This window comes from Marmota marmota, unplaced genomic scaffold, assembly GCF_001458135.2.
Source record: "Marmota marmota marmota unplaced genomic scaffold, marMar, whole genome shotgun sequence".
Lineage (NCBI taxonomy): Eukaryota > Metazoa > Chordata > Mammalia > Rodentia > Sciuridae > Marmota > Marmota marmota.
In genome coordinates, this window is record NW_025999962.1 from 3,226,835 (window position 1) to 3,237,525 (window position 10,691).

The 10,691-nt window shown below is 54.2% G+C and overlaps 1 protein-coding gene across 1 annotated transcript; it reads right to left on the bottom strand.

Annotated features, from left to right (window-relative positions):
- Positions 1-222: 222 nt before the first annotated feature.
- On the bottom strand, positions 223-6,885 carry Upk3a (uroplakin 3A). The gene is made up of 6 exons (XM_015501768.2): positions 6,744-6,885; positions 5,715-5,870; positions 4,805-5,084; positions 2,719-2,801; positions 2,020-2,152; positions 223-528 (listed from the first exon to the last, which is right to left on the bottom strand). Exons 1-6 carry the CDS (start codon positions 6,793-6,795, stop codon positions 369-371), a joined length of 864 nt encoding a protein of 287 aa, XP_015357254.1. The 5' UTR covers positions 6,796-6,885; the 3' UTR covers positions 223-368.
- Positions 6,886-10,691: the final 3,806 nt, after the last annotated feature.

Genomic DNA, 10,691 nt, shown 5'->3' on the forward strand with positions numbered 1-10,691 from the left:
GTAGTTCTGATCACAGAGCCCCCGAGAGAAACAGCCCAGCCCCTCAACAGGTCGTGACTTGTGCATTTTCTCACCTATTCACCCCTCGTTCTGTACTGACCTCAATATCTTGGGAAGATTTTGGTGGGGGAGGGGAAGAATCTCTTTCCACAATTTTTGGTGCATTATAGTTGCATTTAACTGTGGGATTTGTTGTTACATGCACACAATATGACACTGTAATTTGACCAATTTGGGAAGATTTTATTGAGTGTTCCCACAACTGGACTGACCCTTCCTGCTTCACCTTCTGTCCAGTCGGGGCATGAACACTGACCACCACGGACTCCAGGACCAGGACAGTGTGGGGAGGCTGCCAGTCAGGGGTCTCAGTCCTGGAGCTTGCTGGAATACACCTCAGCCCTGTCCAAGGGTGGCCCCCGGTTCACAGTCGTGTAGGACGGCTCTGAGGTCCCCAGGGACTTGGGCACAGCCTCCTGCGTGATCTGGGAGTCGTGCGTGGTTTCCCCATCAGAATCACCCAGGTCCCTGGCCAAGGAGAGAGCCAGGATTAGGGGACAGAGCAAAGTGGAACTCCTCTAGTCCGGGGACCTTGGCACCCAGATGTTGCTCCCAGAAGCCACCACAGCCTTAGTGAGCCCCTCCTTCCTGGGGTTCTTAGCGTGTGTCGGGAGCTATGTGAATAAGCAGTGTCAGGTCTTACTGCGGGCTGATGGCGGGGGCCATTGTCTCATGTCCCCACATCACCAGGACAGTCTGGGGAGACACACCTCAACAGACAGTGACTACAGAGAGTAGACCCATCCTGGAGGAAGGGCCAGCTCATCTGGTCCTGCAGGAGATGCTTGAGATGGGGAGGACCGCAGAACCTGGGGCACCTGTGGGGAGTTCAGCCGGCTGGACTGGGGCCATGACAGGCAGGGCCAGTAGGAGGGTTAGTGGAAGAGCCGGGCTAACCTCAGAGGATGGGTCTGGAAGGCCAGTGTCCGGCACTGCCCAGAGGGAGGAGGCAGGGACACCACCAGGCTTTGATGGCTTGTGGGTGACCCTCAGAGGCTGAGGTCACCCACTGCTGGTTGTATTAACTTAAGTGTGGAGCACAGCCTGGGTCCAGTGTCTCTCCCAGTCCATGCATGGTCTGCCCACTTTTTCCCACCTGGCTGGCTTCTGTGTGAACCTACTCCAAGGAGCCTTCCTACCCAATCCCACCCCAGGACCCCTCAGCTTCAAAGCCCCCGGGCGCCCTCTACCCTGAGAAGCAAGGAGCGTGGGGCCTGCTGCCTGTCGCGTGCATTCCTCCCTGCCCCATGCTCGATGCTCATTGCTCCTGCAGATCCCTCCTCCTAGAAGCTCACCCTGAAGCTCCAGGCAGGACCTGCCCTGCCCTCCTCCTCCCAGGGCATTTGTGGGTGCCTTGATTCATGCCCCAATCGGTCCTCCCAGGTGTTAGTGGACTGTCCTCCCTCTGGGCAGCCCTGGTAGCTGTGCCAGGACCCCACCCCCAAGAAGACCTCCCGTCCTAATCCAGAGGTGTCGGCGGAGTCAGGAGGCCTGGGTTCTAGCCCCAGCTCTGGGTCCTCGTCCCAGGTTCTGTGACCTTGGGACACCCTTTCCCTGCATCCTGCCTCAGTTTCCCCATCTGGACTGTAAGCGGGTGAGTTACAATGGCAACAAGAGCTAAGGCCTGTTGAGTTCAGCAGGGTGGGGCGATTCCACAGGACCTCCAGACTCCATGGGCTGAACAGTTATCACCTCCATTTGCCCCAGGAGGACACTGGGGACCGCAGGACAGCATGTCTTGCCTGAGGCTGCACCACGGTCACAGCTAAGATCTGTGGGATCACCGGCCCAGAGCCCGCTGCCCAGCCCCTCGCTCCTGGGCTGAAGGACTGGCCTTGAAGGCCCAGGGCTCTGCTGCTTTTCACCAGACCCACCCGCCGTGGAGGGCAGTGCCCTGGGCAGCTGCAGAGGACCCTGCCGTCATCCCCAGGTCCAGGCCTCCCAGCGGCAGGTACTCACACAAAGCTGAGGGCGATGGCGCCAGCGAAGCCCACGAGCAGGAAGAAGGGCAGGGAGCCCAGGATGGACGTGATGACAATCATGCCCCCGCTCCGCCGGCCTGGCCACGTGTCGATGGTTGAGCAGGGGGTGGCTGTCACAGGACCATGGCCAGTTACACCCTGACAGCCAGCGCCCTCCGTCCCTTCCCCGGGATGGGCAGGCCTGGTACCCGGGGATGTCCCAGGGGCCCAGGGAGCGACTCTTCTTGGGCTCTTGGCCAGTGGCCTGGTGTGCCCCGGGGCCCACTTCCCGCCTTTCTCCCGTGTGTTTCTGGCCTCTTCCTCTTTTTGCATAATTTAAATTTTTAAACTGACTCATCCGCGGTGAGATCGACGTAAACAAGGCTGAGCAGAGGGGCTGCTCAGAGCTGGGGGTCTCGCTCTTCTCTGACTGGCGTCAGCCTTTGAGAACAAGGTACAGGTCCTACAATGAGCCTGCCATTTTGGGGCACTATCCCATATGGATCCCTAGAGAACTCCATTCTGCAGATCACCCATTGACTCAGGGAGACTCAGTCCAAGGACACTGTGGGCTCAAGCCAGGTCTGAATGGTCCCCACAGAATGGCCCTACTTAGTTCCTGCCCCGAGAGCTGGGCCTGGTCTGCAGATTCCCAGAGGAAGCTGGCTGGAGGCCGAGCTCCCACCACACTACTTACGCTGGTTGGTGCAGATGGGGTCTGACCACAGGGTCTGATCCTGTACTAAGCCTGTGGACACATTGACGAGGACGTACTTGAACCTGGAAGGAAACAGGATGACATCCAACCATCCTGTGTGTCCAGCCATAGCTGGCAGGAGGGTCACAGAGGGGACTCAGAGGGAGACAGCCATTGAGAGGGCTCTGGACAACAGAGGAGGCTGGACATGGTCACATACTGTCCCTGGGCCTTCCCCAGTTCAGATGCACCTCCTCTGTGAAGGCTTCAGGGCTGGGCCATCGCTGGGCTGTCCCTCAGGAGCCCTCTGGTTATTTTACACAGCACCTGTGGCTCAGCCCCGTTAACCACAGGCCGTTAACCACAGGCCGTATTCCAAGCCTGTCCCTGGAATCACAAAGGGACTTAGAAAAACAAGTGGGGGGCTGGGGATGTGGCTCAAGCAGTAGCGCGCTCGCCTGGCATGCGTGCGGCCCGGGTTCAATCCTCAGCACCACATACAAACAAAGATGTTGTGTCCGCCGAAAACTAAAAAATAAATATTAAAATTCTCTCTCTATCGCTCTCTCCTCTCTATCTTAAAAAAAAAAAAAAAACTTTAAAAAAAAAAAAGAAAAACAAGTGGGATAATGTCCATCACCAGCCCAGCTGTCCTGGGGTCAGGGCTACATTTTAAGAAATAAATGCTAAAAAAAGTGGGGAGTGGTGGGGCACACCTGTCATCCCAGGGACAACATGGGAGGATAAGGCAGGAGGGTCACAAGTTCAAGGTCAGGCTCAGTAACTTAGGGAGACCCTGACTCAAAATAAAAATAAATGGGCTGGGATTGTGGCTCAGCGGTGGAGCGCTCGCCTAGCACAGCCCGGAGAGGGCTGGGGTTCGATTCTCAGCACCACATAAAAAATAAATAATGTTGTGTCCATCTACACCTAAAAAATAAATATTTTTAAAAAACAAATAAATAAAAATAAAAAGGGCTGGGGATGTAGCTCAGCACCCCTGGGTTCAACTCCTAGTACCAAAAAGAAAGAAAAGAACCCCCAAACAAGTGTTGCTAATCTGAAAAGGAGATTGGTGAGACAGTGAACAGCCAGAGCCTGTGGAAGGGAAGAGTTTAAACATAGAGATTGTCCCGAAACTGAGACATCTGCAGCCTGGAGGTTTTTTTATTTAACACTTAAAAACAAAAAAACAAAAACAAAACAAACAAAAAAAAAACCTTTAAAATCTCTCTGCTCCTGCGTTTGCTAAATTCCTCATACCTGTTTCAAGGTCAGAACTCAGAGGTAGGGCTGGCGCCCACCCATGTGCTAAGATAGGGTGGGCTTGTAGATGAAGGCTGAGGGGCCATCTTGGAGGTCAGGAAGGGGACGTGAAAGACAAGGTCAAGGTTGGGGTGGGGAGAGGGCAGCAGAGACCTTTGTCCTGCTCAGTGGCCTCAGCCACAGGTGTGGGGGGTGCTTCTGCAAGGATGGCAGGTGGGCAGTGGTCTGGGCCCAAACAGGCCTGGAAGCCACAGCCCCTGACCCAGGTGTCCCCCTAGTACCTGGACTGGGATCAGCCCGGGCTTTGGCACCAGCTTAGACCTCCTCCCAGGCTCCCGAGGCTAGGGACAGCTTGCAGAGAGATGCTTAGGCAGTGAGGGTGGGAGTGAGTGGGTGCCCAGGGGGGTGGGTGGGCAAGAAAAGGGATTGCAGGAAGGAGGTAGGAAAAGCAGGGGGCCTTCCTTCTCTGGACCACAGTTCCCTCCCTATGAAACAAAGGCCTTGGTAAGAGACTTCCACATATGGGAAGGCCAGGAAGCCCCATAACTGGTGGGGTCCAAAGCAAAGTGAAAACAGGCCCCTCATTCAAGAATTAAGATTTCCGGATTCTTGCTTTCTATGTCGCCAAGCATTAAACCCAGCAGGGCCCTTCTGAGCTCCAGCCCTAGGCCTACCCCAGGCCCAGGAAGTTGCCCAATGGTCCCAGCACATAAGACCTCTAGAAATGTGGCTCCTCCCACTTTGTCCCCTCCCCCTGGGGTCTTCCTGAGTTAGGGTGGGACTCAGCTGCTGCCCTCCCCCAGCAGCTGCTCACACCCACCTGTACTCCGTGGCTGCAGACAGGGGCGGGTTGCAGAGGCCCTGGAAGTTGGGGTCCCACAGGCAGGTCCCGTTGCTGCCCACCCTGACCAGATATGCCCTCAGGATCTCTGAGGCCTGGGTGACATCCCCAATGGCATCCAGGCTGGGCAGGTCACTGCAGGGGGTGAGGTCAAAGGCCACTGCCTTGTAGGGGCCAGTCCTCCCACCCTGGGTTTGCTGGGCGGTCAAGCTCAGTGGGGTCTTGCTGCTGTCCTGCACGGAGGCATTCCTGGGATTGGCTGCAGAGGCAGGGCCGGGAGTGAGGATCCTGGCCACCGTAGCCAGCCACTCACTCGGTCACTCATTCATCAAACGTCTGAGCCTCCTCTCTGCCCCAGCCCTGTGCTGGGCACAGCGGTCACAGGCATGGGCGAGTTCAGTCCCTGCCTGGGGAGATGAACAAATAGCACTTTCCTTGGGTACTGTGTTCCGCTCTCACCTACTTTATCTTAGAATATTCCCGTAATCCTCCACCACAATACACCTTTGATACCTGTCCCTGAAAGTCCTGGGTTCCCTATTCTGTAAATGGGAAATGAGGGTCATATTGTTCAAAGGAATGATGTAGAGGCAGATAGACCTTTGTTGGGTCCCAGGTCTCTTCATTAGCTGGGTGATCTTGGACAACTCGCTCAACCTCTCTGAACCCAATCTTCTCTTCTATGGGATGGCAGAAAATACCCACAGTGCCCAGAGATCGGCGGGCACAGATACGCAGTTAGTAAATATTTGTTGAAAGAATAAAACTGTGACCCTGAATGAGTTGTGAAGATTGGTTGCTAGAAACCTAGGAGATTGTCATTCTCACTCTTCCCTGCTGACAGATCAGAACCCCTTTAGGAGCAGCCGGAGGGAAGCAGGACCCTTACCTGAGTCGACCATGACATACAGATAGACCTCATAGGAGCCAGCAAGCAGCTCTGAGCTGTCAAAAATGCAGAGAGGCTTTTCCAAGGCCACCGTGGTGAGTGTAGGGTTGTTAGTGGCCAAGGTCACGCTGGCCAGTTGAGGCTGGAGGTTCACAGCTGGAGAGGCAAGGAGGATGGGAACTGACTCCCACGGAGCTGCCCACACCCATGTGCACATGGGTGCTACGGAGCACCTGCTGGGAGCCAGGCACTGGGCCTCACCCTCCCTGTGGGCCATCTCATGATCTTCTGTCAGATACAGCAGGTCCCACCCTGCAGCTTCCTGGCCAGAAACCCAGCAGTCTGAGCTCCCTCTGCAGATGTTCAGTCACTAGGATCTCCGTTGCCTCTAAACCATGGCCGGTCCTCGCTCCATCCCACCCTCTTCTGACAGCAAGGTAAGGCCCCCTCCACCCTGACAGCAGACGTGATTCTGCTGCCCTCCCAGGAGTGCCCTCCCATGGCCGCCTGGCGCCCTGGAGCTAGGTCCAGAAGTTCAGGGCTTTGGGTCTCTGGCCTCACCCTCACTCGCTCCTCTCTAGCGGCAGGGATGGACTACAGCTTCCAGAAGAACCAGGCTGCCTCCTCATCCCAGAACTTGCCCATGCTACACCCTTGGTGGAAAACGTCCCTCCATCTCCCCCAGTAAAGAGTCACCATGAGTCTGGGTCTTGTCCCTTCTCTGCTCCCCTGCAGCACCCTGTCTGTTGGTCTCCAGCAACACCCGTCCCAGACTGTAGCCACCTGTGAGCCCTCGGATTGCCACCAGAGAAAGCTCTAAAAGTTGACAAGATGACTATTACTACTACTACTAATAATAATATCTGGGTCCCCAAAGCCAGAACTCTGCGCCTTTTCTTGGAATGAATAAATGAAGTTCCCATTGCCACTTCCCATCCAGGCTCCTCTCTGGTGACCCTGGGAGGATCAAGGTCCGGGTAGAGCTCGCCCTCCCTTGGCACAGTCCTTATCCTTTTATCCCCGGCTTACTGGAGCCAGACCGCACGCAGCCGAGGGCCAGCAGGACCCAGAGCGGAGGCATCGCCCGGGACGCGCCAGGGGAGCTCTGTCCAGCCGCCCAGCGCTGGGCTTCTGCAGCCCAGCGCACCTGGCAGCCCAGGCCCTTGGCGGGCCCCGCCCCCGCCCGCACCAGCCAATCCGCGGTCTTCTCGCGGGCTATTTGCATACGGCTCCGCCCCATCTCCCCCGCCAGATTGGCGAGCCAGTGCGCAGATCCGCTTGCGGTCCTTCCCTGTGTGCTCACTAAAGCGCCTACTGCGTGCGGGGCCAAGGCGGCGCTTTTGCGCTTGCTTAATGAGACCATGGGCAGCCCCACACTCTTGGGGCCTCCGTTACTGTACTATAAAATGCGGATGCCCATTCCTGCAACTATGGAGCCGCTGCAATGTGCCAGACACTGGTAAACTGTGGTTTTATCATGTCAGCATGGTAAAACCAAGTGTCAGATCTGTGAGTTAAATGGAGACTGGCAGTGCGACCTTTAGGGTTTATAGATGCAAGACCCAGGCAGGCCCAGGAAGTCGAGGAGGGGCAGGGACTTACCAGAACGTAAGTGATCTCCCTGGAAACGCCCAGGCTGGTGGAACCCAGGGCACTTCCACCCAGCCTCGGGCTGCTTCAGAAGGAATGGAACAGGGTCTTAACACCTGCTTGCTGGTGGGAGATTTTGAAAATAGGGATGGGATCGTCCCCTGGACTAGATGGTTCCTTTCAACATCAGGAAATATGTGCAAGAGTGGAAATCAATTAAATCGATTTTACCTTTAAGACATAAGAGTAAGTCAACAAAGACAGGAAAAACTAAAATGCAAAACCAAAGAAACTAATGATCTGTGTATGACATGAATGGCATAGCCACTTGCAGACAAAGACTGTCCTAGAGACCTTGGAACAGATCATCTGACTCACTTCCTGGGTGGAGGAAACTTCAAGGACAGATACTGGAAATAGAACCCAGAACCCCACTAGTGAGTGGCAGGGAAAAGGGCAGGCAACCGTGAGGCCGTGGGGTACCCAGATCCGGTGGCACTGCAGGGTGAGGGAGATTTGAAACGGAGGAAGGAGAACTCTGGTGGTTTTGTTTTTTATTTTTAGTTAGTAGTAATATTATGAAATAACAAAACGTTCTACCTCTGATCACTAAAAGGGCTCAGAAATGGGAATGCCCCATTGCAAAGAACACACTCGAAACATTTAGATTCTGAATATCATTCCCCAGTAAGAGGCACCAAGGCCACTTGGAGAGGTGACTGACACCAGGGCTGGAAGGTGGCAAGGCGAGAGGAACCTGACACATTTTATTATATCAGAAAGTAAAGTACTAACAACAACAACAACAAAAATGGTGGGCACATATCAAAGGAGCTAGCACAAAGCTACTTGAAGGGGCTCCTGAAGGCCAGACCTGGAACATGTCAAGCACAAAATAAATTATGAAAAGGAATGCACTAGTCCACTGGCTAAAATACAAATCCGTGGCTCAATACCGATACTTTAAAAAACATGTTAAGCTACTTGGGAGGCTGAGACAGGAGGATCATAAGCCAGAGGCCAGTCTGGGCAGCTTAGTGAAACCCTGTCTAAAAATAAAATTAAAAGGGCTGGGAGTGTAACTTAGTGGTAAAGCGCCCCTGGGATTGATCCCACACACTAAGAAAGAGAGAGAGAGAGAGGAAATTTCTTTAAAGATCACAGACTAATAAATATAGAAGAAAAAAAGTCACCATTTTATAACTACTTAGTAATGACCGATAAATATGTGCAAGAATCCTCTCCCTGGATGCCATAGGGTGAGAGAGTTTTAGGGAGGAAGACATGAAGAGATCTGAAAGCACCAACTTAACCAAATGGCCAAACTTGACATCACCAGGAACAGGATAGGCTTCACCTGATTGTGCGTCCTGGTGTCATGCACTGAGGAGGACTCAGTGTCACCTATGTTGTTCCCTGCCCCCAATGTTTAGCCTGGCTCTAGTTGACAGGAAGCAGAGAGATCCAAAGCCGGGATGCTTGGAAACTGTGTCCTGCAGGACAGAAGCAAAGAGAGGCTGGGAGCGCTGCAGGTTGGCGGCTAAGGAGGCGAGCAGCCATGTGTGGAGAGGCCCTCCATGAACTCTCAGGTGAAACCGGCAACCTGCGGTGCACAGGTACAGAGAGCAGAGCAGGGAGAGGAATTCCAACATGGAGGCTTCAGAGAATAACGGTGAGGAGGTGGCAAGCTCCCGGAGCAAGGAGCACGGTGGTCATAGTGAGGTCACGTGGAACAACTGGACAAAATGTCATCCTACGGACGAGGTGAGAGGGAGGTGGGGCAGAAGGATAAAGCAAACGTAGTGCAATGTCAGCCCCTGGTAAACGACCGTGGGTGTGCACGTGCCGGGCTTGCAGTGGCCTTCGAGGTTTGGAATTTTTCTAAAGTAAAAATGCCGGGGGAAGGACTGGGGAAGCTCTGTGGTGGAGCGCTTGCTTGCTGGGGGCTCTGGCTTTGATGTTTGCAGCACATTCTGTGCTCCACCCTCTCTGGCCTCAGTTTCCCCTCTGTAAAATGGGGTCAGGGTGTGATCTCAGTCAAGGCCTGGGCAGTGGCCAGCCGGATGCTTATCTTGGGCACACAGAAAATACCCCAGAGATAAGGCCCTCCTGAGCAGAGGGTGGGGTTACCTCCAAGAATTTTTATGGACTGCATTTCTGGTCTAACTGTTGTTTGTGAACCTGAATCAGAGGTCACCCAAGTTGATCTTGAACCCTGGAGTCACTCATGAGAGGTACTGGTCGCGGGAACGGGTTGTCTTCTCCAAAATGCTGCCAATTCTTATGAGAAAAACAAACAGAAACTCGTCTTGGCTTTTGCTTTGCCCAAATATGGAGAGAATGCTTGGGGGGAAATGTTAAAATAATAATCTGCAAAGGCCCACAAAGGTTCTGGGGAAAAAAAGCAAGTCTTGGACTTATAAACAATCTGCACTTAAAAACTTGCTGACTTGTCTGGTGGGTTCCGAAGAGGGAGCCGCACAGGAGAAATGCTCCTGCAGCCCTCGCCGGGGGTGGAGGGCAGCGCTACAGCCAGTGGAGGGGAACCTAGGGGAACAAGAGCACCCCTGGCTGTGCCTGGCTCAGAGGCATTCACCAGGCCCCAGGTTCCACCCCCAGCAGCCAAAAAAAGAAAAGACACTCCCACCCCAGCCACAATATCCTGTGCTGCAGCCCCAGGCTCCGTGTAGACATTCCAAAAAAGTTTTTTGAAAAAAAAAAAATTTTTTTTTTTGATTAAGTAAGTTCCAAAGCACTGACTTTCATTCTGAACCTGGGCACAGAGGAAGTGCGTGCCTGTTGAGAGGCCAAGAAGCAGGAACTTGGGTAACGTGAAAGGTCAAGCAAAGCCCAGCCCTTCGCAGGCTCCTGTGGGAATTCTCAGCCCTGAAATGTCTCCAGGCGCCAGGGAGCCTGACCGGCAGGTTTCAACCGTGCCTTTCTTCAGAAGTCAGAGAAACTGTGGGACAGCTTTAGGCAGCCAGTGCTTGCTTTCAGTGTTGGCCCTCCTCCCATGTTGGGGGCTTTGAGATTCAGTCACTGTAAAATGACAGGAAAAGAAAACTCACATGACAGAACCCGAGTCCCCCGCCCTCTGGCGCTCTCCCATCTGCCCCTGCTCTGTGACTCTAGGAACCATGTCGCTCTGGCAGCCTCCACTCCCCTCCAAGCCCCAGACCCATGCCCTGGCCATGCATCCTGCAGGACCTGCCCTCCTGGTGACCCTCAGGGGCCACCACACCTGACAGGACTCTGAAAAGTCTCTTTTGGCTCTGGCTTTGATTCTCACTGGGCAGTCCCCACCCTCCCCAAAACCTCTTTTTCAGTAACAAGGGGATACTCAAAGTGCCCCCCTTGCAGAGTGGAGGGCTGCAGTGCGGGCATAGG